Raw genomic sequence first — 26859 nt, 5'->3', positions numbered from 1 at the left:
AAATGATTTTATTTAATTTAAAATTGTAAAATTTCAAATATAAATAAAAAACAAAAGAAATGTCAAACTGAATTTTGCTGGACAAATTGTATATGCAATTGTAATAGATGGTTTTGGATGTGTACATGTCAGAACTGAGTTTTTTTTTTATCAAATTTTGACTTTTATATTATAATTTTTTAAAAGAGATAAATCACAAGCAAAACTAAATTCTACAACTTTATAATTAAAACACATAACATTAAAAATTATTTTTTAATTTATTTTTATAATATTTCTAAACATGAAAAAATAATTTTATATCTAGAAACTTACTTCTTTTTTTCCATAAAAATCATGAAAAAATAAATTCAACAAACAAAAGTGTCAAGAGTTTAACTCATGTCCCATATGATTGAAGCTTAGCCTGCCTCCCCCAATTGCAAGGTATTGAGCAATGAAGGTTTCTCAGAAGAGCTGGAGGCTTTCCCTGCACAAGTTATAAATTCAATCCAACGAATGAGATACATTGACGATTGTATCGCATCAACTTCAAGACCTCACTGCCCTTGAGAAATTGTTTATAAATGATTTCAACGGAGAGGAATTTGAGGAAGCTTTGCCAGCCTTTCTGTTCTTCAATATCTTAGGATGGAGCTTCGGAAGAATCTCAAGTATCTGCCAGGTTCAACAGTCATGCAACACCTCTCAAATTAATTAAACAAGTGGTGTATTTGGGGATATCGCTCTTCTTTCAGAAAATTGTAGCTATGGCAATGGCTCTGTACATAAAATACAAGATCTTGTTATCTAGGTGGAGAAGCTATTCTTGTTTTGAAAACGTGGTTAAAACTGTCCAGCTCACTGGATTCCTTGCCCAGCAAAAGCTCATGGAATAAAATTAAATAGAAGCCATTAATATTCTTTAGGTTTTGTTTTTTTTCGAATACGTGATCGTATCTTTCCAGCTCACCACATTCCTTGCTTTACAAGAGTGTATGGGATAGCCCAAATCTTGGGTTTTTCCTGCATATATTCATCTTTTTACCGAGAAGACTCTAGGGTTTCTTTAGGGTAGTGCAAAAGATACGCAGTAGTTCTCGCAATGCTCGACTCGCAGTCTGTTCTTTTAATACCTATGTTACTTCATCAATGAGAAATTCGTATGAGATATCCCCATGTTTTTACGTAGATTATAAGAGGTTTTGAGCTATTTTTGGTAATTTCAAGGATGGTAAAGCATTTCAGGACATTACTCAATTGTTTCTTTCTCCTTTATCTCACGATCTTTTCTTTAAAAACACGAGTTGTTGGCCTTTCTATCTTACATTAGTTCTTACAGTATCTGAAAGAAATGACTAGATATCATTCCTTTTCTGTCCCCTATCACTCTCTTGCTTTCTTAGTTTGTTTCATCCTCATCCATGCTCTGAAAGAAATGACTAGATATCATTCCTTCTCTGTCCCCTATCACACTCTTACTTTCTTAGTTTGTTTCATCTTCATCCATGCTTCCCCAGCGGCCGCTGATAAGCCAACCGAGCTAGTAGACCAGGTCTGCAACCAAACATCAAACTACACTTTCTGTGTCGAAGCTCTTTATTCCGACTCACGTACCCCAGATGCCGATAGCTACACACTGGCCTTCATCTCCTTTGGATTAGCATACACCAATGCAAACAACACCACAGACTATTACATAGCAGAGCTATTCAAGAATACTTCTAGTCAAGATTACCATTACCGTCTCGAAACATGCAGCCATGATTATCTCAGGGCAGTTTCTAAACTGGAAGAGGCTTACAATGACTTGAACTCGGAGACCTTTTTTGGGTTGGCGGAATTGGCAGGTATTGCTTCCAATGCTTCTGATCATTGCCAGGATACTTTCAAGGGAATCTCTTCACCACCTTTAGAGAGCAGGAATGGTGATTTAAAACGTCTTTGTGAAATCGGTGCCACCATTGCTAAGTTGTTTACTGGATCCTCGTGATCATGATTTTATACAATTATGTCTCCTTGAAACCATGTACATAAAGAAAGCTTTTAGTTCTTTTTTTGTTCAATGATCACATCAATAATTTAGCATCTATGCATGATCCAAATGGGTATATGATACTTGAGTCGAAGATCAACGATCGTTGTTAATGGGATTTTTTAGTGGTAGCTACGTCCAATGATTAAAAGGAAGTCATAGATTACAGCCCGCTGTTCCCATGGCAGATTAAGAAAGACCATGGAGGAAGAAGATTGGGGGCAATGCAACTTGTTTTGGTCCCTTTTTTTTTTTTTTTTAAGTAACACGGGTCAAAAAAATAGCCATGAAATTGCAACCCTATAATTATTTTAAAATGATTACTTGGTAGGTTCGTTAATAAAATAGATAAATATTAAAACTAAAAATATATTTCAATACAATCAATGTATTGTTTTTATAAATATTTTTTCAATTATGCTACTATATCCGAAAAGATTTTAGCATGTGTTACTTGAAAAACAAAAAAATAGCCAAGTGCAATCTTGAAATGGCTAATGCACGTTAAAGCTTTAATTTCTCGAATCTTGATATTTCCTTGATGTCATGCCGTGTGGTCCTATGTGCTGACAAATATGGGTGATTTGGCCGAAAAATTGCCGTTTCGCTAGGCTAAAGGGCATCCTTAATTTGCCACTTTCTGAATTTTGATCCATCCTTTTTTTTTTTTTTTTGAGAAATTGATCGGTCTCTGGTGCCAAATATATGCTGACAAATATGATTCATTGGCAATTCCAATGAAGATTTTAAATTTACATAATCATTCTAAATCCAAACATTTTTTTTTAAAATCTTTTTCACCTGACTCGGATCATAACCTAATTTTTTCTTACCTTAAATTCAAAAAAAAAAAAAGAATTAAGTAGTCAAAATTAGATTAAAAGAGTCTGTGACTAGCCAAAATTAAGACAGAGAAATTGCTAGCCCATTAGTTTTAAAAATATTTTTGACCAAATTCGGATGATCAAAATGACCCGAATGTCTTTTATATTTTACCAAAACCTACTGAAAAGATTTTAGGTAATTACTCAAATTACCCATATCCTGACAATTTGTTACCCAAATCCCTCAAAGCTGGTGCATGTAATTCGGGTTTTTTTTTTTTTTTTTAACAGCCCTCACCCTGGTTTCATGTTATTGGGCTGATTTCTGCGCAATTGACGTTAGGCCCAGGAAAACTGCTACGGGCTCACTAGTAAAATCCAATCTCATTCCTATTGGGCTTCTTAAAAAATGTAATCTCAATTCCTATTGGGCTCCCTAGAGAAATGTAATCTTCAGTCGTATTGGGCTCCCTAGTAAATTATCAAATGCAAATGTATCCATTTAACTGGTTCATGATAATAATAACAATAATAAACCGTTGATTTTGTGACAAGTGACAACTAACAAGAGCTGAAAACGAACAGCATGCAGACACAGAGAATAGAAAGCACTTCGGCAGATTTCAGAATAATTAATCAAGGTTTCAATGTTGTTCTTTACATTAAAAAAAAAAAGTGGAAATTCTGGAACAAGAATTGGAAAGGCTGCTACAAGTCAATAAGATCCCTCTATGCTAGCTGAGCATTTAACGTTTCCGACATAGCTTAATCGTCAAACAAATCATGTTCGTTACCTTTGAAGCCTCCTTCCTCTGCCCATAGCTCGCACACTAAGTTGGGTTTAACCTATCATGATTTGGCAAAAGATTTCATTAATCAAGGAACCGGGGAAGCAAATCATAAAGGTTGACAAGAGAGATCGACTCGTTCAGAAAATAACTTGCATGTGGTAGGTCAGGTGAAAAGTATACCTATGAAACATAAACTGAAAATTACAGAAACCATGAGAAAGAGTGCATATGGCCTCCCAATAATTCCAGCTGAGGTTGACCTGCAGACAAACAGCATTGTGGGTTTTAATAGGTATCCATACAAAAAAAACAGGTTCTTTTATTGAACAAAAACCATTAACAACGAATGCTAGAGGTATAGCACCCGTTTCTGAATTCAGGTGTAATGGAACCAAAATGCCAGGAAGCACTTTATAAACTCCAAGGAAAACACCTCACGCCAACTGAACTATTTTATATCCCTTGGACGGCGTAAACAACTCTCCATCCAATGACTTGCATGTACCAAGGGATGTGAGAAAAAAGAAGGTTAAGAGTAGCCTGCAAATTCCTTCTTTTTTGTGCTCGATAATAAAAGCTACCAGATAATAAAAAATATTGTACGATGGAATTCCATAATAATACTGAAACACAGATAAAAATTTCAAAACAATTATTCAACTAGACTTACCTTCGCACAATGTCTGGAGCCGGCTTGGTCTTCAGACCAAAGTCAAAGGGGAAGAGTGGATCATAATGGGGATCCCCAACATTCATTGGTAGTTGGTCCACATTTTTGAACCATGTTCTTGGAAGTTTTCCAGTGAATCCATAGTCTCCAAAAAGGGCATCAGCTAGGCCTTGCCCTTCTGTGCCAGGTAACCATGCTGCCACCAAGGCATCAATCGAGGAGAGGTATGGTTCAATCACAATAGGTCTGCCAGAAATGACGACAACAACACACTTGACTGTCTTGCAAACATTGCTGATGACACTGGGACCTGGATCTAACATTGTGAGGTCCATGCTGTCTCCTGCAGTCTCAGCATAAGGAGGCTCACCCACAACAATGATGGCATAAGCAAAATTATTATCCTTAATGAACTTGCTATCAGGGTTCTCTTGGAACACAACTTCTGTGCTTGGATCAACAGTAGATTTTATGGCACCAAGGATGGTGGTTCCTAACATGAAAGGGGAAGTATAAAATTTATTGTTCTCATCACAAGGCATGCAGAGGATATTGGATGAATTGGGATCAGAAATCACCACAAAAAATGATACTCTAAACCATTGTACATATGCACTTTTCCTAAACTCTTAGAAGGATATCTTAGGACCTTAGATTATATGTTTGACATGTGCCAAACCATCATTAAAGTTTTCAAACCTAAAGAAAAAGGAAATGATTCCAAAGAAGCGTCATCTATGTTATAAATAAGTGAATAAATTTTCAGTATGTCCAAGGAGGTGAGAATAAGACAGTTATACATATATTTTTAAGGGAGGGATTCATAATGCAGTCTGTGACAGCATATTAAACAAGGCATACCCCTAGTGTATCCGTTGCCACTAAATCCTTGCCATTGAATAGTCCACCCACCACATTGATAGCCCAAATTATCAGCATGTGTACCGGCTACTAGAATCTTAGAAACCTTCCTGGGAAGTGGAAGTAATGGATCAGTTTCATTTTTTCCATTCTTCAGCAGCACAAGTGATTTCCTTACAGCTTCCCTAGCCAAGTCTCTATGTGCCTGGACAAGTAAAAGGATGTTCACCATTCATGGCACCATATTTTAAAACCACGCTCAGCATATCAACCATGTAAACAGACAAGGGAGATATATTTGGGAGGAAAGTAAGATAATTTAATCAAAATAGAAGATGCATGTCACCTGGTAATGCAAGAGAAAGCTTTCTTGAACATCTTACCTCATGCGAAGCACTGGGTGCCAAATTTCTAAATTAAAAGACCAATTCGAAAATACAGGCTCTAGATACTGAACAATGATTTGCTTTACTGACCTGGCTTCCAAGCTCATTAACAAGGCTGAGATCAGCTAAAGGGTTCTCAAAGAGACCCAAGGTGAACTTCACTAGCAAAATCCTCCCCACAGCATCATTAATGCGATCCATTGGGATGACATTGCTCTTGACCAGATAAGTAAGATCATCAATGAACTCTGTGTGGTTGAAAGGCAGCATGACCTGAAAAAAAGAGAACCAGAACTCCAAGTTTCAGAATTATTCACTCTCAGCCATCTCCGCAGGGCAGAGAAGAGTTCACTTGAATTCAATCTCAAATGACATTGCCCATAACATGAGCTGCTAACCATGTCGATGCCAGCTTGGATCGCAGCTTGGACAGAGTATGAGTAATTTGCATGTGGTGGTGAAGTGATCCTGTCAATACCCTGCCAATCTGAGATAACAAAACCCTGAAAGTTGATCAAGACAGCAACAGCAGTTAGCTTGGGTACCAAATTTCACGTTGCATATGTATGGTTACATTACCAAATCTACATGGAGCATGAGATCAACTGCAACAGCAAACCATGGAAAAACCAGTGATGTTATGCTTATTGCCAAAAGGATCCCAAAGGTCACTTTCATGATCTGGAAACAATCAAGCGCGATGCTCTCCATATTGCCCAGGGCATCATAGAAAGATAAATGAACAAACAGTGCTGGTAGCATGCTCTTGATCATGATATCCCTACTATTATTAAGTGAGTTAAAATTATGGCTAACCATCCTTTATCATAAAGGATGTTGGGCAGTTAGAAAAAAAATTAACTAAAAACTGAGTGCAAAAAATGAAGAAATAAGATGGATTAAATAATGAAAAACATGCGAGAAAATGAAGCCGATGCATCAGCACAAAAAAAAAATATACAATTAGAAATGGTTAGTTTGGAATGAAGCCAAAACAATAATACTTAAGCATGCAAGTGCACTTATAATTGAGGCTAAAACAATGCCACTATAAAAAATTTCAAAGACTTGATGGCGAGGTGTTTGCTGGAGGAGGCTTCCAGGCAAAGCCAACCTACACAAAGGGGTGGAATTATGTTTTTATTGAGCTGGGCCATGCACCAAGAAGAATCGTCTCAAATGCCAAAAGTTGAGGTTCTGCCCATGGTGCAGCGTAAAAATCTTTGATAAGGATTGGAAGCTGAAGGTTCCAAGCATTGCTGTAAAACCTATGTCTAAATCCTTGTTTATTGCAAGAAAATACAATTTTTCCACAATTCATAAGTGTGGATGCTGGTTGAGCATAGAAATTAAAATTGAAATGTGAACCTGACCTTAAACTTGAGGGTGTTCTTAAGGAAGCCAGTTATTAGCTCATGATTTGCGTGCATCTTTTCCCCATTCCAACTGGAATAGGAAACCATAATAGTTGAAACACCTTTGATGATTGAATCTGAATAGGCAGGCATGTGGATGCTCAGTAGCCCATGCTTGTCGATAACTGTATTGTTCTCATTGATGCCCTTGGTTGTTCCACCATCACCCACAAAGTGCTTTGCACAAGCTGCAACCTTTTTCCTACAAAAACAGAAAAGGAAAAAGGGAAAAACATCCGAAGGACAAAAAACAACACAAATCAAATGCATTTTTAGAACAGTTGAGCACAAAATGCAGGTTTCTATAAGTAGAGTAACAGTAGAGAAGGGGTAGAAAAAAGAGGGGATAGGCTTCTTTTTTAGGTGCTCTGGTTCATTCTTGTAGAATAACACCAGTTAAACACTACAAGTGCTAAGAAATGATTTATGTGGCTGCTATTACTAAATACTAAGAGCCAGGACATGAATATGCTAATTCTTTTGGATATCAGACGTATAAAAGAAGCAAAACTAGTGACTTGAAGGATTCTGATAAGGCCTATTTATGAGGGATGTTTAGACTTCTGAAGGTCGCAAAAATGGTGACTTGAAGGATGGCAATAAGGCCTATTTATGAAGGATGTTTAGAATTCTGAATGTCCATACTTCCCACCAACATATGGAACTCCTTTCCGAGAATTAACAGGAATGTCGCCTTGTAAACCAGGTATCATCTCAGTCATAGCCTCCACAACTTTGTGATCCTCGCTGTAGCTTTCATAACACCGACCCCACCTTGGATCTTTGCAAACCTTCGGAGCAGATGTAATGAAAAATACAAAATTAATATGAAAAGTGCATGAAAGGCACTGCTTGATTCACGTACTTAATATCTACAAAAAGACTTAAGAATTGATAGTGTAGTAAGTTATTTACTGCGATACATGGAGCAAAGACATAAGGGATTCCTGTCGCTCTAACTTCAAGAGCGGTTGCACTTCCAATCCTCTTCACCAGGTCAGGATCCCTATATGTAAGAAGTCCAATAAAATATAAAGTCAACACAGATTAATGGGCAGGCATGAAATTCTATAATAAATGTGCGGGTGCTTTCCCAGTAAAAAAAAGATTAAAATTGATTGATCCAAAGATCAGAAGACTTTAGGATTATTAAGTTAAACCAGACTAATGGAAACCAATGTGTGAGACCACCAGCAAGGTTTACTGTAGATTACTTCGCTCTTCAGCAAGAATAGAAATGATATGTCGACCTATGCATGTTGAATTTAACATGTATACTTTCATTAGCACTAATTACAAAGCAAAGAGATAGAAAGTAGAAGACTTCTCTTACATAAAGCATACACTAAATATATTATCTGAACTAAAGCCTACAGGCAGTTTGTGAAATCGATGACTCTGTAGCACAAAGTTCTTGTTGTGAGAAAATCAATAAACAATGAACTTAAAATTTATACTTGCCTGGTGGCTCCAAGCCCAATATTGTGAGGAAAGATTGTGGCATTAAAGACATTATTATGCCCATGAACAGCATCAATGCCATAAATCATTGGAATCCCCAATCGGCTAGACAACGACCCATTCTGAAACCCATTTATCATATTAACCCAATCCTCAGCACTGGCCTTAGGAAGTGGTGCGCTCCCACCTCCACTCAAAACACTACCTGCACACCATCATTCCCGTTCAATAACATCATAAACTCATCATCCCATCAAACAGGAACAACAAAGCAGCACAATTTACAAAACCAGCAATGCTAGCGCAACAATTGTTCACAACATCTCCAGGCACAAGCTCTACAATTTGTGAGTATCATAACTCTCAAAGAAACTGTCATTAGCACCACACCGACAAAATTTAGCGTAAAGCAAACAATATTGGGGAGTTTTAGACATTACCAATGCAGTAAGTCTGCATAATATCCGGAGAGGCTGTCAACCTATCAATTTGAACCATTTGACCAATTTTTTCTTCAAGCGTCATTCTACTCATCAAGTCCTTAATCCGAACTGCTACTGGTTGCTTCGGATCTTTGTATTTCACATCCTCTCCTACTGCCATTGCTATCAGCACCATTAACCACAGCATTATCCCCATCATCTTCATCAAAATCCTAGCCATAGCCTCCATTTTCCTACACCACAAAAAAAAGGAAACGAAACGAAATAAAATTCAGCCAACTTTCTACGATCCTTTCTCATTATCACAAAAAAAACAAAAGAAATTAGTGCTTATTTATGATCTGTTTAGTTGCTTAGAAAATGGAAACGAAACAGTACGAAAATCGAACCAATAACCTTCTACATTCAGGATTTTTTTTAATAAGTAGCGTGTAAGGATATGCAGAGCACAAACATTCAACAATTTTCCTTATTCTTTCTTTGCTGCACTTTCTCAGCAACCAAACAAGCAAAGCGAAAGAGCAAACTTAAACCTTAGCTTCTATGATCCTAATTATTCGAAGAGCAAAAATAAACAGACTCTCGTTTTTCTTTTCGTTTGGTTGCTGAGAAAATGGAAAGGAAACCGAGAGAAAATCAAACCGTTGAACCTCTCGGCAGCATTTCAAAAAAAAAAAAAAGTAGCGTAGGAAATAAAGTAAGCAGAACGCAAACGTTTTACTGTTTTTGTTTTCTTGCTGCATTGATTTTCTCAGCAACCGAACACGGAAGCAAGAAAAAATGAAGTAAGCGCATTGTGTGTGTGTGTGTGTGTGAGAGAGAGAGAGAGAGAGAGAGAGAGATTACTTGAGAAGAGAGTCTGTTTAGTGTTAGGGAGAGACAGAGAGACAGAGAGTGGAGTGGAGGGTGGAATGTGTACTGCTGGGTTTTGATGTCGATGTAACTGTGCTGGCGGTTTCTTCTTATTGATTCTTTGAGTAAAGTTCGACTTGGACCTTAAATCTCTCAATTTATTTCATTTTGGGCCATAGAATCTAAAAATTGCTATTATCAATCCTTGATTTTTGGATGGCGATATGGTGAATTTGATTGGAATTTTTGGGCGGAGAAACGTGTTCGTTCGGTTTCAAGGATTCCAATGAATCTTTAAATATTAATCCGATCCACTAATCAATACTTTTAGGTTTAATATTTTTTTGATATTTTTAGATATTTTAACACGTTAGTATTAAAAATAATTTTTATAAAAATAAAAATATATTATTTTAATATATTATCTAATAAAACATACTTAAAAAAAATAATCGCAATAACACATTTAAATACACTCTTAACAACAAAGTTTTTAAATACTAAAAGTAATATTTTTAAGAAATTTTATAAAAAGATATTTATAAGGTTTTATTTATTTATTTTATTTATATCCTTTAATTACATGTAATATTAGACTTAAAGGATACATATCTTACATTAAAATTATTTTTTATTTTTTATATTTTTTTTCTCATAACCACACTTTCAATGAAATAGTAGAGCTTCTTACTACATTTTTTTTTCAACAAATGCTCCTTTCTTATATTTCAACTTGAAAAAAATTAGTGTTAATTTTTACCAATTAAATGCATAGATGCTGTCTAAAAAATCTAAATGGCACATAATATCTATCATTTACATGATAAATGATTGTTAGAATTCTAATCAAATTTCCAGAAAAAAAATAATCTTGACCGTAACAAAGTAAAAGAATTTCAAGTAATTTTTATCTTTGATAGAATTATTTTATGAGATGCTTCCAGGAAAAATATTATAAACAATGAACAGTTTAGAAGTAAGAAAAAAAAAACTAGTATTGGATGAAAGGTTGATAATTGATATTGCATAAGTTGTGGTGCAATTGAAACTTGTGGCTGAGTGGAGTCCTCATCGAAACATATATTATAGTTGGAGGATCGAAATGTAGTTTACCCAAAAAGTGATAGTGGAGGTGGGCTGGATTTTTTTATCGACAGACGTGACAGGGATGTGGCAATCCGGTGCGCGGGTGTGCACTTAGCGTTATTAAGAAGCCAGATCGTGTGACAGTTATTCGGTGACCACGTTGCTATCTCAAACCCGACCGTTTGATTGTTTGACTTGTGATTGGTGCTGGAAGCTGGATCGTGGGATTGATAAACAACGATGCAGCGTTTAGGTAATAAATAATCTTAGAAATTTCTTTTGTGAATTATGGAGAAAAACTAAAGATTTCTGATTGTTAAAACTAGAATAAAAAATATTAAATATAATGTTTAACCCCTAATTTAAAAAAATTGGTGATTATCTTGATGATGCAATGAGAGTGGTGATTAATCCCAAATCCAAATTATCTTGGATTTAGGACATGTGATTAATCTGAACACATCTTTAGTAAAAAAGTACTTTGAATAGGTAAGGCCTGAGACCCAGATTCGATTCATTTTTTTTAGGCCGGATCTAGTCCAACTGTACCAACCCGGTTCCTGACCCAAACCTGTGACCCAGCTGGCTTAGACAGCAGCACGCATGACGCGTGCAGCACAGCAAAGAGTTAATTATAATTCACAGCGACAGTATTAGTGAATTATGATGCAAAGAAGAGACTGACTTACCTGGTGCAGAGAGAGAAGTCGAAGATGGTGGCTTGCTTTGGTCCCTCTCCCCTGTGTTTGCTCGTTATATTTGAGTTCTCCTTGTGTTCGCTTCCTGTCTGTCCCTTTTCGTCTTCGTCCTCCTGTTCTGTGCTTCCACCTTTGTCGTTCGTTCGTCCTTAGTTCTCTGTATTTTTTTTTCTGTGCTGCGTTGTTCTCTTTTTTTTGGGGGGGTTTGCCCCCCCCCCCCCCCCCCCGCCCCCACTCTCTGCCCAAATATTCTTGAACGCTCCACGTAATGCAAGATTAAGGAAGTTTGCGTTTGATTGAAAGCAGCTTTGCTGCGACACCACTCCTGTTCATCCTTTCTTGTGTAAATTCAGCAGAACAAGCAGCTCCAATCTCCATTATTGAAGTTAAACACCCCTGGACCTTGTGGCTGCTGTCTGTTCTTGTCTCTGAATTTTTTTCATTTCCTGACCACAACATCAACCACTTGCTCAGGCAAAGCAGCGTTAGCAAATTTGTGGAGGTCTAAACCCTCTTTGAACATATCATCAGAAGGCCTCTTCCCTGTGAACAACTCTAGCAAAAGTATGCCATGACTGTAGACATCGCCGCTGGCCAAAACCTCACTTCCCATTCCATGTTCTGCAATGACCCTTGAAAGTTGTTATCACTTGTAGCCACTCACTAGCTGCAAACTGGTCACATTTACCAACGTGGAGAGAAAGTTCAAATCATCTGCCCCGTTCCCAGATGGTCAATGGAAATGCTGAGACATTGCAGCTGATGCAACTTCCCCAAACCAGGGACATTTCATGAAAATGTGTGTTTGGCATTTCCGGTAGCTCGTGTAGAAAAGGTATTTTTAGTTTTGATTAGTATGATAAAATATATTTAAGGTTAAAACTATAATTAAAGGTTAAAACTATAATTAAAGTTGATGTTGAAAAAAAAAATTAAAGGCATTTGGTTAAAATTGTTTTTAAAAGTGATTTTAATGATAGTATTACTTAAAAAGATATATAGTTTTATTGTTTTTGAATTAAAATATTATAAATTAGATTATTAATAATTTATAATTAATAATAAGGTTATTTTGATTTTTATCTAATGATTTTTAATGGTTATTTTACTGTTATTTTATTGTAAACAAGCTTCCCTCATGATCTAAAATTGAGATCATATCTCAATCAAAACAACTAAAAAAATTATCAAACTTAATTTGTGTTTATGGTATAAAAAACACAATTATATATTTAATAATACATTAAATTTCATTTTATATTATAGGATTCATTAAAAAATTAAGTTTGAAATGTAATTTTTGTGAAGTATTTTTTTATATGCTTTTTAACTGAGTTTCGTAAAACTCTGATTATTTTTGTCTTTCAAAAGTATTTTTTTTAATTTAAATTTTTTTTATTTTTTTACTTTAAATTATTATTTTTTTATATTTTCAGATCATTTTGATATCTTGATATCAAAAATATTTTTTAAAACATAAAAAAATTAATTTTGATGCATTTCTAAGTAAAAATCACTTCTGAAAAGCAACCACAACCAAACATTTTATACATATTATTTGCTGCACATAAATCTCAACCATAATTTTTACCAAACACATATTTAAATTCAACTAACCATAGCAATCATATTTTCTTAAACTTATTTTTTTAAAACTATAACCATGAAAACTATCTCAAAATCAAACACACAACTTCTTTGACCTTAGTTATTGATAGAGTCCACCATATAAAAAAAATTATAATGCATATTCAAACATATTAAAATTATGATTAGAATAGTGAAAAATAACTTAACTGGTCAGACTTTGAGGTTTTTCAATAATTATAAGTTTAAATTTTTTAGAGAGTTACTAAAAATTTACATGATCATTAATTTTAAAACATGTAGAATTAATTAAAGTACACACAAACTAGTTTAAACAACTATATTAATAAAAAAATATATAATTAAAAAGAAAAGTTGCTGCAAACTCAAGAGTTAATTAAATGAAAGACAAGTTTGAATCCCTTAATTTTAGACTGCTATGGAAATTTAATTCATGGATATTAATTCGAATCAATTTGAATGAAATGATTTTTTTTAATAGTTAACTTACTTGATATATAACTATTATTAAACCCAACCTAACCAAAAATTATTATATATATATATCAAGTATTTATTAATTTTTTTAATATTAAATAATAGTTGAACAATAAATATTTATACGGTACTCAAAACTCAACTTGATAAATAAAATATAAATATTTAAAAAAATTATCTAATAAATAATAGATGAAGTAAAAATATAAACAAATCCATCCCCTGAATTTTAATTGTCATCCCTAATTTTAGACATGGATTAATAAAAAAAATATTTTCAATTAGAAACAAAAATTATAGTATGAAAAGGGGAGTCAAAGAAATTAAGAAATGGTCCAAAGCATTCAAAATGATACACAAATCCGTAATGTAACTGGACTCTTTAAGAGATGTTGGTGCACATTCGAACTCATAGACGATATAAAACATTGGTATCGTTAAATAAAACTTATGCAGCTAGAAATTAAATGGTTCCACAATTTTACTGGTAAATAAAAAAAAAAGTACGGTTATTCTAATCCATAATCCAGTATTGATCATTATGGAGAGTCATGATCTGACCATACAAGTGTAAACCAAATTTCTTCTTTTTTAAAAAAAAAATAATGTCTTCAGAGACAGATGCCAATGGGATCAACTGCAATGATTTACTTTGCAAGGAATCCTGGTCTCACGAAAGCTTGTATGGAGAAGATTGAGGAAAGAATCTAGTTTGAAGGCTTAGTCTCAAGGCCAAAACCAAATGGGAAGAGTGGATCGTAGTGCTTGTCACCAACATTCATTGGAAGCTGATCGACCCTCTTGAACCAAGTTCTAGCCAACTTGCCAGTGAATCCATAGTCGCCGAATAGAACATCGGCAACACCTTGGCCTTCACTTCCTGGAAGCCATGCTGCCACAAGAGCGTCAATCTTTGGAACATATGATTCAATCACTAGTGGTCTACCGGAGACGATGACTACAACACATTTGACAGCTCCGCAGACGTTGTTTATTATCTCCGGACCAGGATTTGGGAGCGTCAGGTTCAGATTGTCGCCTGCTGTCTCTGCATATGGAGGCTCGCCCACAACAACAATGGCATGGGAGAAGCCCTGGGACTTCACGTATTTAGCTTTAGGATTCTCTTTGAAGACTATTTTAGTGCTTGGATCAACGGCAGCTTGGATGCCTTTAAGGATGGTGGTGCCTGCTCAAGGGTTACAAATTCTATCATGCATCTGCCTTTTGTATTCACAATATTTCAATATGATGCTAAACAGGAAGTGAGTTGAGATTATTATATACCAGCAGTCAGGTTATTTCCCTCTTGTCCCTGCCATTTTATTGTCCAGCCACCACATTGATAGCCAAGATTGTCAGCATGAGTTCCAGCAACAAGGATCTTGCTTGCTTTCTTAGGAAGAGGCACCACAGGGCTTTTAGCAAATTTTCCATTTTTCAACAGCACAAGGGATTTCCTCACAGCTTCCCTGGCTAGTTCTCTATGCTCCTGAAGAAAGAAAGCAAATATCATTAACCCAATCTGGTCATTCAGAATCATTTTCAGGGGAGTGGTCAGTGAAAAACACAGGCCTCATCCGCCTGGCAGAATTCACACTCACCTTGCTTCCAAGCTTGTCAACGAAACTGTAATCGGCAAGTGGATTTTCAAAGAGACCCATTGCGAACTTGACCCTCAAGATTCTCTTAACTGCATCATCTATGCGTTGAATGCGAATGGCCTTCTTGTTAACCAAATCGGTCAAACCATTAATAAACTCTATGTAGTTGTAAGGAACCATAACCTGAATCATACAAAACCTATGTCAGATATCTGCTCCTTGGTGAAATTAACATCAATAACCAAGCATGTAATCTCTGAGAACAATGGTTAGTAACACACCATGTCGACGCCAGCGTTAACCGACTTTAGAATAGAGTAACTGTAGTTCTTATGAGGTGGATAGGTGATCCTGTCGATTCCTTCCCAATCTGAGATGACAAAACCCTGAAATTTACAAGCAACAATACATGATACAATGTTTCATGTGCATCAACTCAATAACTTGATCTTCCAGAATCCGTGTCTTACCCTGAACTTGAGTTTCCTCTTGAGAAAACGGGTAACCAATCCACGGTTAGCATGCATCTTTAAGCCGTTGATGCTCGAATAGGATACCATGACTGTTGCAACACCCTTATCAAGTGAATTCAAATAGGCAGGCATGTGGATGTTGTAGAGTTCGTTATGGGTAACTATGGTATTGTTTTCATTAATGCCCTTGACAGTGCCACCATCCCCAACAAAGTGCTTGGCACAAGCTGCAACCTTGTCTCTACATGGTGTCAGAAAAGGGCAAAATATAGACGTCATTAGGAGATAGAGCTGAAGAATCTGTGTATGCTTGATCAAGAAAACAACGCATTAGGCCTGCCATATCAGTTCTTACTTGCCAGAAACAAAAGGGGTGCCTCTTTGAAAATTAGCAGGGACATCTCCTTGTAAACCAGGGATGATCTCAGTCATCATTTGGACAATCTTGTGGTCTTCACTATAGCTTTCATAACACCTGCCCCATCTTGGATCTCTGCAGACCTGCATAATGCAATGATAGATATGTGGCACGATAAGATCAAAGGAAAATTTGAGTCGTAGCAATTCTGGGATCGAGATTAATCGCTTAATTAGTTTACCGCAATGCATGGAGCAAAAGCATACGGAATTCCAGTTGCTCGAACTTCAAGCGCGGTTGCAGCACCAATCTTCTTCACAAGGGCAGGATCCCTGAAACATCCAATAAGGTATCAGCTCAGGTTCAAATCCAAGGCGAAACAATGTGAAAACTAAAGAAACTTCTCATGAATACACCAGAAGATATATACAAAAAGAAAAAAACACAAAACACAAAACACGCTATCTCTAACATGGTATCAAAGCTGCCGCAGATCCTATGACAAATCTATGTGAACTTGCCTGGTAACTCCAAGGCCAACATTATGAGGGAAAATGGTTGCTTTGTAAACATTGTTGTGGCCATGGACTGCATCAATTCCATAGATCATTGGGATGCCAAGACGGGTTGATAGAGAACCTTTTTGGAACGTATTCACCATATCAACCCATTGTTTTGGAGAAGCCCTATCAGCTGGCACACTCCCTCCTCCACTCAACAAGCTCCCTATAATTAATCACACCAATTATTTAGTTCTTCGCACTTTAATTAGGCCTCGAGAATCTTTTAAATGCAGAAAAACATGAGCAATGTGCATGCATTTTTAGGGTTTCTGCAGTCATACCAATGTAGTATTTTCTCATGATTTCAGCAGTCATGTTAGTTCTTTCAAGCTGGACCATTTGTCCAATCTTCTCATCAAGTGTCATTCTTTTTAGCAAATCCTTAACCCTTTTATCAACTGGCTTCGTTGGATCTTTGTATAGAACATGTTCTTCAGCTCCCATTGTAGATGACCAGCAACATATAAATAATAGCCCCACTAGGGTGATCCATGCCTTGGCCATACTAGCTTTTTAACTATAATTCCAAGTTCCACCACTGTACCTGTGAATTAGATGAACCATAGTCAAATAATCAATTCAAATTCTAAAATTTAAGCGAGATTCGGAGAACATGTTCATAAGAATTTCATTTTTCCATGTCTTTCTCAAAAAGGCAAAGTCAATCATTTTTCTTGATCCGATGGAATCTTTTTTGGACCATGAAACCAGCCGAAACTATCCTATTTTTCTCAAACATTGTCCAAAGATTTTGACCAAATTTTGTAACATCCTTAAAAAGACAAAACAAACATTACAGACCAGGCGAAAAAAACAGGAAAAAAAAAAAACCACTGCTATCTTAGAGTAAAAAAGAGATACAAAATGAGTGAAGAAAAAATAAATTGTTTCTCTTTCAAAGACAGAAAGGAGAGGAAGAGAGAGAGAGAAACTTACAAGGCGCATGCAAAGGGAAATAAAAAATAGTTGAATAGGTTATGAGGATTTTGATTTGGAAGAAGAGAAAGGATGCATATATATAAGGCAATATATTTACTAGATTTAGACAAGCGTTTATCCTAAATATGATAGGAACTCAAGACCGGAACACAATCATTAAGTCACTGACAGCCCGATATTATTTACTATTGTAAGGAGGGTTGGTAATTGAAGGTTTTTTTAGCAAGAAATCAGGAAATCCATGTATTTTTAATGATAAAAATCCGAAGTTTTGTGGATGCGATTCCTTTTTAATTTGAAAATTTACCGATAAAAGTTGAATTTTGTAATTAAAAAAATAGCAAACTAACAGAGTTTTTTAATTAAAAAATAGTAAAATAGCACATATTAAAAATAAATTAATGAAATAAAATAATTTATACATGTCATAATTGAAAAAATATAATATTTCAAATAAATTATGAAATGGTTTTTACATCAACAATGAGTAGAGAGGAGATAAAAGAGATCATTAAATGGGAGTGAGAATTGCAAGATTTTTTTAGAAATACTAATTTTTTTCATTATCGAGTCCTGGGATCTATATTTTTATTAAGGGTGTAATTGTGCTAATTTTACATATCGGTAGTGATTTTTTTTTTATTTTCGAGTCTTCATTATATTATTTATCTTTATGAATTAAAAATTTCATAAGATAGGGAAAAAAATCTTGCAAATCCAACCTATTTTAATTTTTGATTGGCCACAGCTTTCAAAGTGTCAGCTCAGCATAAACAATTTAACATGGAAGGGATAGTAATTTGGGGCAGGACAGATATGTGTACTAGCTATCTTCCAATTATCAATTGGATCCTCAAACAAAAATAATTCCCAATTAAGTCCATCATCTATTGGACGCTAAAAATTCACCATCATATTAAAAATGTGATGATTTTCTGAAAAAATAAATATTTTCCTTGGTTATCTTTTTCTTCTTTTTAGGAATTTCATTTTTTTTCCTATTCTTCTTTTTATACTCTAAATTATTATGCTTTCCTAGTTTTTTTTATTAGAAGGGAATGGTTTCTTATTTTATTTTTTCTATTTAGTAATACTAGGATAATATTTTAGTATTTTCTATATAAAAGATCATAAAATGAGACTTGGATATATGAAAATAGAATATTTTAGATGTCTTTTTAAAATACAAAAAGTCCCATGGCTGGTCGACTCGGGGCTGGAACTGGGTTAATTTGAAAAAAATAAAAAAAGTCATGATTTGGTGTGACCCAGCCAGTCCGGTAAAACCTGTTCAAAACTCTGTTATAATCTGTTAGTTTTTGTTTTTATCTTGTTTTTTTACTAAAATAATATCATTTTAATTTTTTTAAAACAGAAATTAACTCGGCTGACGCAATAACTCAATCAATACCTGAAATTTGAGTTTCAGACCAAGCCGGGTTTAAAAATTATACTTTTTATAGTTATTGTATTCTCAATTTTTAAAGACTATGATTTATAACAAGTCGAATTATCCTTTGTTCCTGGCTGCGTTAAAATTTCTTCTTTTGAAATCATAAAGAGGACAATACCGTTTCTATCATAAATTTAAGATGTGGGGTTAGTTGGATAATGGAAATCCATGTGAGAATTTATTATTTTGGGGATCCGTTTGAGAATCATGTTATAGTTGGGGGACAAACATGTTCCTTTCCCCTTAAATTTAATTTATAAGAAACTTTGTTTCTCAAAGGACATGTTAATTATTTTCTGCCAGTTAGATTTGATTTATGGAGTGGTGTTAATGCATTCGATTCTATGTTCTATGCTGTTTCAGGCTACTTCTCAGACAGACTCTGAAGCATATGCGAGTTACAGAGAATTATTGAGTGCATGAACTCATAATTATTAAACCTAGCCTAGCTTGAGAGGGCAAGGTTTCATGTCAATCTAATTTGGAACATGGTCAAATTTGGCAGGTGAGATCCAGTCGGGTCTAACTCTAGAGATTTTTTTTAAATTTTTTTTTTTTCAACATCATCATTTTAGTTTTTCTCTTAAAAAAATTAGCCAAAACAACCTCGTTTTGGGTCCCAGCAAACCCACACACCAAGGTCGGGTCAGCTAACTGTGCTCGAACATTAGCTATCCTTGGAGGTAAGGTTATGGAATTCTTCTCACAGGAAGGATTCCCTACTGGAAGCTCATGCAGATAAAGGCAGCTGGATACAGCCCAGTGAGCACTTTCTCTTCTTCAGGTGCCAATTCTTCTACTAACACTCCTTTAGTTGAAGCCCATTTTGTTTATGGTGCTGACTTATTGTCTAAGTCTCTATTTGTTTCTGTCAGAATATTCAGCAGAGCCATTCTTCTTTATCTGCTAGTTCTTTTTTCATGATTCAACCCTTTCAGGAAGATTCTTTAGAAGAAAAATCTGTAAAAGTAAGCATCAATATTCCTAGGCCATGAAGTTATTCTTTTTTCAGACAATTAAGTTCTAGCTTTTGTTTCCTGCACGCATTTCTTTGCCTCCCCCTTTCATTTCTTTCCTGAACCCGTCTCTTGGGTTGTCAGAGATGTCTCTCTGGATGCTGGTAAATGGTTATGGAAGAATCATTTGCTCTCTGTCAAGCTCATGCGCCGTAACCTACAGAGAAATCAAATGCCAGGTATCCTTTTCTCATCAAGGGTCAAAAGGTGCGGCCGAAACAGAATTCCTTGTCGAAGAAAGCCTTTGAGCAGAGATGTCTCTGAGCTCAAGGAATTCAGGTAACTTTTCTGAAATTAAAAGACTTTGACAGGATACATATGCTTCATGCCAAAGCAATTCCAAATTTGCTACGATATTTTTTATTAATTCCATCTGAAGTATTTCTCCTGCATGTAAAACATGTTTTGTGTATTTTATGATTAAGAAATTTTGTTTCAGATGAGTTGAGAAATGAGGATGGATAACCTAATGAGTACAGGGCAAACAAAGAACTTCAGCTTTATTTCTTAAGCAGGTTATACCTCATACATGATCATGGGATGCTTGAAATCTCATGAAACTTTCAGAAACTAAATCAATCAAGAAAGAATAGTTTCCTGATTAAGAAAGTCTAAAAGGACAACCTTTAGCGATCCTCCATTGTGTCAGGCCTATATAAAAACACAGGCTTAACCATGACTTCACCAAACACATTCTACTAAATTACGAAAACCAAAGAGAAGAGAGGAATAGAAATGGCCATGAGGACACGCATTGGAGGATATGATGCTATCCAGTATGAGAATTTTCAACCCAAGTCTGAATGGAAGGAAGAAGAGGGGGAAAATGTTCTGTGCATTCATCTTCCTGGTGAGCTTTACCATCTATTTTTAGGCTTTATAACTTGTGCCAAACGATTGTTCGTGGTTTAACTTCGCAATGTCTTAAATGGTTCAGAAGTAGGATGAGTGGAAGTTTTGAGGATGGTGTTAAAGAGACATAAGTTTTCTTATAATATTTTTCCTGATTTTGCAGACTTTCTAAAGGAGCAGCTGAAGATCACTTATGTTCATTCCTCCCGAATTGTTCGAGTTACCGGAGAACGACCACTTTCTTATAATAAATGGAGTCGATTCAATCAAACTTTTCCTGTTCCACAAAACTGTGAGGTGAATAAAATTCAAGGCAAGTTTCATAATGGAATTCTTTCCATTACAATGCCTAAAGCTAAAGCTACCATAAAAAAATCTCACCCCAAAGAAGAAGCAAGGGGAACCAAAGAGGCTGTGCTGCCTTCAAAAGATGCCCTACCAGAGAAGACTACTACTTCTCAAGTCTCTCAGAAACCTAAAATGGAGACAAAGGCACAGAAGGGTATGGAGGGTGCTGCAGGCTTTTCTAGCCCAAAACAAACAGATGGCCAGAAGGTGGGAGCTCTAAGCCCTCAAGAAGCCTTGAAAGATCAAAAGTCTCAAAAGGGTCCAGCTGAAGCCCCACCCAAAGTTGTTTCGACTACTGATACAATGAAGCAGACAGATGAAAAGACTGATCAGGTCTCCAGTGCTAAAACAGTTGACCAAAAGCCCATGGTTGTAAAGAAAGAAAGCACAGGTGAAGTAAGCAAGAAGCTGCCAACAGAATCAGTAAAGGAGAAGACTTTGTTTGAACAAGAGGAAAGCATCAAGAAAAGAAAAGAATCTCTGGCAACAGAAGGTGATGAAAGTAGCAAGAAAAGAAAAGAATCAATGTTCGCTGGTGAAACCGCTTCTCTTAGAGCTTTGGACAAATTAGACAAAGAAAATAGTGTTAGATTTGCTAGTGCTGGTACTGAAGAAAAGACAAAGCAGGATTTCAATGTTGCTGGCAAAGTCAAGGAAGTGAAGAATGTAGCTGCAACTGCTGCAAAGAAGACCATGAAAGGACTTAGCACCATGGAGCTAAGTGAAGAGGGGCAATCAATGGTGAATATGGGTGTGGCAGTCCTCGTGCTTGTAGCACTTGGAGCTTACATGATTTACAGCTATCGATCATCTGGAACTTCCAAAGACTAATTCTTGCAATATCATGCATTAAATTGCATTTGTCAACTACTTAAACCCATTGTGTAAACTACTACAATAAAATCTAGTCCTCGAATACTTGTATGATTAAATTCCTCACCTCCAATAACTATTTATTTGCTCTTTCAAATCCTCTAATTACAAATCAAAAGCATTTGAAACTCATTCAACTGTAATATCTAGGACTTAGAGTAGGTCATGGATCCAACATAATTTAATAACTTCGGTTCGACTATATGCAGCCTTTGAAGGAAAAATATAATTAAAAAAATAAATCACTTATTTCACACAAACTCCAATTGAAATAATGGTTTTTGTTCTTGTTTTTTCATTTTTCATGACAAGTGATTCTTCCAAAATCAGTTAAACACAGATGAGTTTATTTGTTGCCACTTGCCACGTTCTATTACCCTCTGATTTTTGCACCAAAATATGATGGTGATAATGGGTAATGCTCGACAATTTAAGGGTAAAAATTATTAACTTTAAACTTTGGAGGCTTAATTAAGGATTGTGTATAGTTGGGGGGGTATTTCTTTCAATTTAACACTTATGAAAGGCCTGATGTTCAAAAAACTGTACGGAAGGCTTGGAAAAGACCTACAGGACAAGTAGAGAATCCCTGTCCTTAATTTGTACACAGGAAATAGAGGGACAAAAGCTAAAACCTCATTTTAAGGAAACCTAAGCAACAAAGAAAGAATAGACTCCCTGTCAAGAGAACTCAAAACCAAACTACCTTGCAATCCTCCCATAAATATCAACTGTCAGCGTATTCATTAAAAAAAGAAAAAACCCTAAAACATAGGCACATCGAGGGATATCAAAATCAAAAAGGTCTATGAGTAGATGAATTAGTTGATAAACTGTTATGGAAAAAGGTAATCCTACCCAAACGCGATCGCTTTTTTTACCGAAAACGGAACGGATAGAGGAAGATGAAGCTCTTACGTTGCTTGTTCATCTACATGGTACGTTAAAAATATTTTTCTTAAACTAGTTTTGATCATGTCATGCATATTTTGTAACCTTATTTGTTGGTAAATTATGCACTCTGCAGGTTTTGCTGAGAAGCATATAGATTGTAGGATAGTAGCACCATCACATTATATCAGAGTCTGCAGTAATCCTGCACTTAAAAACTGGCACTTCGATACACTTTTCGAGGATATTCCTGAAAAATTTAACCTCTATGAAGCAAAAACCAAATTTGATGATGGAACTCTAACCATCAGAGTTCCAAAAGTAACTCCTGCTCAAGCTAGTACCGGTGCATTAGAGGCCCCATCAAGACAAGAGGATCCAAGCCTGCAAGAAAGTAATACAAGCAGGTTAGGGCCTGAAATGAGTGGAGATGGTACTGCAAGACAACAAACTGTGGATAAAGAAACTACAGAAACCAAAGATGTTGAAGGTGGAAAAAGCATGAGCGAATGGATGTCTCAAAAGGGTCAAGATCAAATTCCTTCAAAAGCTAATTTCCCATTAGAATTTACCAGAAAGCTGCAAGTAGATGAACAAAGCACTATAGGACAGGTTGGTGATCAAAAGGAAGAGGAGAAGAGTGGTGAAAGTGTTGTTCAAGAGAAGGAAGGGGAGGTAAAGGATATGGAGAATGCAAGTTCTTCTTCTGGAACGTCTGTGAATCACAATGTAACGAGGGTGGTGACTGAAAGGCTATATATAGTAGAAAAATTCACCATACTCTCTTTGATCCTGGCAATTGGAGCTTATGTATTCTATACCATCTATGGCCAATCTGGAAAGAAGGCAGAATGAATACAGAGATGATCAAGACTAGCAAAAGTTGGGTTGATACATCTAACTTCTACATGTACACCACATGTACTTCTTGTGCATGAGCATGCCCCATGACTAGCTTGGTGGCATCAATGAAGCAGCTATTTACACTGTATTCGAAGCAGGTTTCATCTCTAGTTTAATCAATTTAAGGAAAAAGAAAAAATAATTACAATACTTTATTCTTCCATTTCTTAACATAGATGAGACAAACTATGGCTACAAATTTCTTATCTATGAATAAACAATGAGCTAGACTCCTAGACCACATGCATCAATTGGCATCAGGATCATGATTTTTAACTTCTCAAAGCTTTAAACATATAATGTCCTGGAAATTGATACTATAAACAGACAATTTGGAAAGCAAGGAATGGTTTATGTTGCATTCTCTCAAGGTGTAAGAGAAGTCATTACGACATACTACGTATATCTTAATAAGAAAAGCAGGGACTAGTGCTTTCTTCGCCTTCCTTCCATGCCTTTCAAGTTCTTGCAGAGTGACCACTTGCTTATAATAGTAGTTTTCAATCAAGATTTTTCTGCTCCGGAAAATTTTAAGGTGAATAAAATGAAGACTAGGTTTCAGGCTGGATTTTTCTTTCATCATTAAAGTTCCAAAAGCAACCACCAGACAACCTGGTCCTGAAGAAGAAACCCCAACTACTGAAAGGGCTCCACTCCCTCCAAGCAATGTTGAGAAGGAGGTCATAAATGGCTTTCAAATTTCTAAAAAATAGAGACCTGGATCGCTTCCCTGGCCTCAGGATAATCGCTTTTAACTTCTCAGTCAATGTTTAGCACGCTAATTGACCTAGAAAAACCCTTTTTAACATAAGACAATACCATGGAGACATCCTTTTAAACGTAACCTACAGATCAGAATTCCTTTGTTTTCACTATATATTAAGGATCTGCACCCATCAATGGGATAAGACAGATCCAACAAAGCCTAAGTGTCATGTGGTATCATCAGACCGTTATTTGTTAAACTCGGTCTGAACCTCAACCCATCCAAGGTCTCATGTCACCTCATCAATATTGGTTGGACTGGAAGGTGATTAGGAAACATGAATATATTAATACTAGAGCAGGTTATTCACTCAAAAGACTTCATCGCAAAGTCAGTTGAGTTCTATTGCCCTACTGAAGACCAATGCCACAGAATCGCATTTCTTGCTGGATAATAAATTCGATATCCAAGGCACAAAATTTTGGCTTTTACTTCAGTTCTCATTGTACAGCAGTGGAATATTTTTTGGAGTACAATGCTGATGGTTCTTAAATCATCATCCGTTGTAATTGTTATGCCATGGATTGGATAGACTACATGCCAAAGAAAGAAACCTTCCTTTATTTGTGAAGGAAGTTGTGCCTTATAATGGCCAAGGGATCATCGAACCAATTTACAAAAGCAAAGCAACCAAATGTTCATACTGTCAAGAAAACTCAAAACCAACTTACAATCCGAAAATTTGTAATATAAATACAAGCCAGAAAATTGTAGCCAACAGATTAATTAAGAGCGAAAAATTCCACTTCTTGTTATTAAAAATACCAAAAGAGATAGAGGGATAAAAATCATGATGAATCCAAGAGGTGGATACACTGGTTTTCGGCCCAGAGCATATAATCCTCCCCGCAGACTACCTTTGCGCAGCACCTCTCAAAGTCTTACAACCAATTTTCAGCCAAATACAGAATGGAAGGAAGAAGATGCAGCTCTAGTTTTACTTGTATATCTTCCTGGTAACTTTCTGATTATCTAATTGCCTAAAATTCAGCTTTAAATCTTCATGGTTAAACCTTGCATTTTCTTGAAAAAGTGTGGTTAATTATGCAGGATTCTTGAAAGAGCAAGTAATTGTTACAGCAGACGAACTGCAAAGTACTATCAGAGTTTATGGAGAGCGTGTACTCGCAAATAACATGCGCAGTCGCTTTAATACAGCTCACACCGTTCCCAAAAATTGTGACCTGAGCCAAACGAAATTGGATTTTGCTGGTGGGATCCTAATCATCAGGATTCCGAAAAACATTCCTGCTGTAAAAAGTACTGATACTGGAGAATTAGAGGCCACAGCTAGCCAGGAGGATCCTGGGCTTCAAGACTCCACAGGAAAACCAAAGCCTGAGAAGAATGGAGAAGAGACTCCTTCAGGGAGAACCTCAACCACCTTTTCCAAAGAAACAGAAGGGAAAGATGTTAAAGCTCTAAGCCCCCAAAAGGCAGCCAGAGAAGAGGTATCCCAAAAGGGTCAAGATGAAGCTCCTCGAAAAGCTGATTTATTGGTTAATACCACAAAACAAATAGAGGAGAAGAGTACAGGGTTAGATGGTGAAAAAGCTCATCAAATTGTCACCGAAAAGAAAGAAAAGAATGAAGCAAACGGGAAGCGTGTTGAAGAGGAAAAGGAAGAGAAAGTTGCTGAAAAGCCTTGGAAAGAAGAGGAGAAAGGTGAGGAACCAAAGATAGCTGAGAAAGTTGTTGAAAAGCCATTGGTAAAGGAAGAGGAAGAGGAAAAGGATGAGAAAAGTGAGGAGCCAAAGACAGCTGAGAGTGTTGTCCTGAAGAAGGACGAGGAGGAGGAGAATGCGACAGCTGCTGGTGATGATAAAGAGAAGTCTAACAAGGATATTTCCAAGGATGCAGAGAATGCAAGAGCTTCTGCTAACAAGGACGAGGACATGAAGAATGATGAAAATCAACTGATAGTGAATATTTTTGTGGCAGTTTCAATAATTATGGCAGTTGGAGCACATTTCTATAGCATTTTTAGCTCATCTGGCAAGATCTAAAGCTATGTTCCAAGAACAGGACTATGGCATGAAAATATGGCAGTATCAATAAATACTATATCTGAAAGCATCTCTAGAACAGTTGAAATGCAAGCATTGAGATCGCATGTTTATTATATTTTGAGCACATATACTTCATATGAGCATATTTCATCTTTTTTTAAATAAATAATGGAACATGTTTTATCATTAATTGAGAGCAGTTCTTTTTTTTTTTTAATGCTATTT

The 26859-nt window shown here is 35.9% G+C and overlaps 6 protein-coding genes across 7 annotated transcripts; 4 read left to right on the top strand and 2 right to left on the bottom strand.

Moving 5' to 3' along the window:
• Positions 1 to 1413: 1413 nt before the first annotated feature.
• Positions 1414 to 2043, top strand: LOC105131606 (cell wall / vacuolar inhibitor of fructosidase 2-like). Its single transcript, XM_011034646.1, has one exon. It carries the CDS (start codon positions 1418 to 1420, stop codon positions 1970 to 1972), a length of 555 nt encoding a protein of 184 aa, XP_011032948.1. The 5' UTR covers positions 1414 to 1417; the 3' UTR covers positions 1973 to 2043.
• Positions 2044 to 3432: 1389 nt separating this feature from the next.
• On the bottom strand, positions 3433 to 9783 carry LOC105131605 (lysosomal beta glucosidase). The gene is made up of 12 exons (XM_011034645.1): positions 9712 to 9783; positions 8863 to 9098; positions 8423 to 8627; positions 7877 to 7967; positions 7607 to 7752; positions 6920 to 7163; positions 5945 to 6049; positions 5637 to 5819; positions 5161 to 5365; positions 4300 to 4792; positions 3810 to 3889; positions 3433 to 3684 (listed from the first exon to the last, which is right to left on the bottom strand). The coding sequence occupies exons 2-12, from the start codon at positions 9092 to 9094 to the stop codon at positions 3680 to 3682; spliced, it is 1989 nt and encodes a 662-aa protein (XP_011032947.1). The 5' UTR covers positions 9095 to 9098; positions 9712 to 9783; the 3' UTR covers positions 3433 to 3679.
• A 4510-nt stretch (positions 9784 to 14293) lies between these two features.
• Positions 14294 to 17088, bottom strand: LOC105131604 (lysosomal beta glucosidase-like). The gene is made up of 9 exons (XM_011034644.1): positions 16866 to 17088; positions 16543 to 16747; positions 16263 to 16353; positions 16019 to 16164; positions 15661 to 15904; positions 15472 to 15576; positions 15191 to 15373; positions 14874 to 15078; positions 14294 to 14775 (listed from the first exon to the last, which is right to left on the bottom strand). The coding sequence occupies exons 1-9, from the start codon at positions 17086 to 17088 to the stop codon at positions 14294 to 14296; spliced, it is 1884 nt and encodes a 627-aa protein (XP_011032946.1).
• Positions 17089 to 20549: 3461 nt separating this feature from the next.
• On the top strand, positions 20550 to 22131 carry LOC105131602 (inactive protein RESTRICTED TEV MOVEMENT 2-like). Its single transcript, XM_011034643.1, has 2 exons — positions 20550 to 20842; positions 21008 to 22131. The coding sequence occupies exons 1-2, from the start codon at positions 20728 to 20730 to the stop codon at positions 22021 to 22023; spliced, it is 1131 nt and encodes a 376-aa protein (XP_011032945.1). The 5' UTR covers positions 20550 to 20727; the 3' UTR covers positions 22024 to 22131.
• A 586-nt stretch (positions 22132 to 22717) lies between these two features.
• Positions 22718 to 24012, top strand: LOC105131601 (uncharacterized). Its single transcript, XM_011034642.1, has 2 exons — positions 22718 to 23003; positions 23093 to 24012. Exons 1-2 carry the CDS (start codon positions 22904 to 22906, stop codon positions 23809 to 23811), a joined length of 819 nt encoding a protein of 272 aa, XP_011032944.1. The 5' UTR covers positions 22718 to 22903; the 3' UTR covers positions 23812 to 24012.
• A 1233-nt stretch (positions 24013 to 25245) lies between these two features.
• Positions 25246 to 26787, top strand: LOC105131600 (inactive protein RESTRICTED TEV MOVEMENT 2-like). 2 transcript variants are annotated; one of them, XM_011034641.1, is made up of 3 exons: positions 25246 to 25581; positions 25676 to 26352; positions 26389 to 26787. In XM_011034641.1, exons 1-3 carry the CDS (start codon positions 25416 to 25418, stop codon positions 26629 to 26631), a joined length of 1086 nt encoding a protein of 361 aa, XP_011032943.1. In that variant the 5' UTR covers positions 25246 to 25415; the 3' UTR covers positions 26632 to 26787. The 2 variants fall into 2 exon arrangements, with proteins under 2 accessions (XP_011032943.1, XP_011032942.1); XM_011034640.1 differs by having other exon boundaries at positions 25247 to 25581; positions 25676 to 26787.
• Positions 26788 to 26859: the final 72 nt, after the last annotated feature.

This window comes from Populus euphratica, unplaced genomic scaffold (assembly GCF_000495115.2).
Source record: "Populus euphratica unplaced genomic scaffold, PopEup_1.0 scaffold24.1, whole genome shotgun sequence".
In the NCBI taxonomy this organism is placed as follows: domain Eukaryota; kingdom Viridiplantae; phylum Streptophyta; class Magnoliopsida; order Malpighiales; family Salicaceae; genus Populus; species Populus euphratica.
Note: the sequence above shows the minus strand (reverse complement) of the source record. Positions and strands in the feature narration are given on the sequence as shown.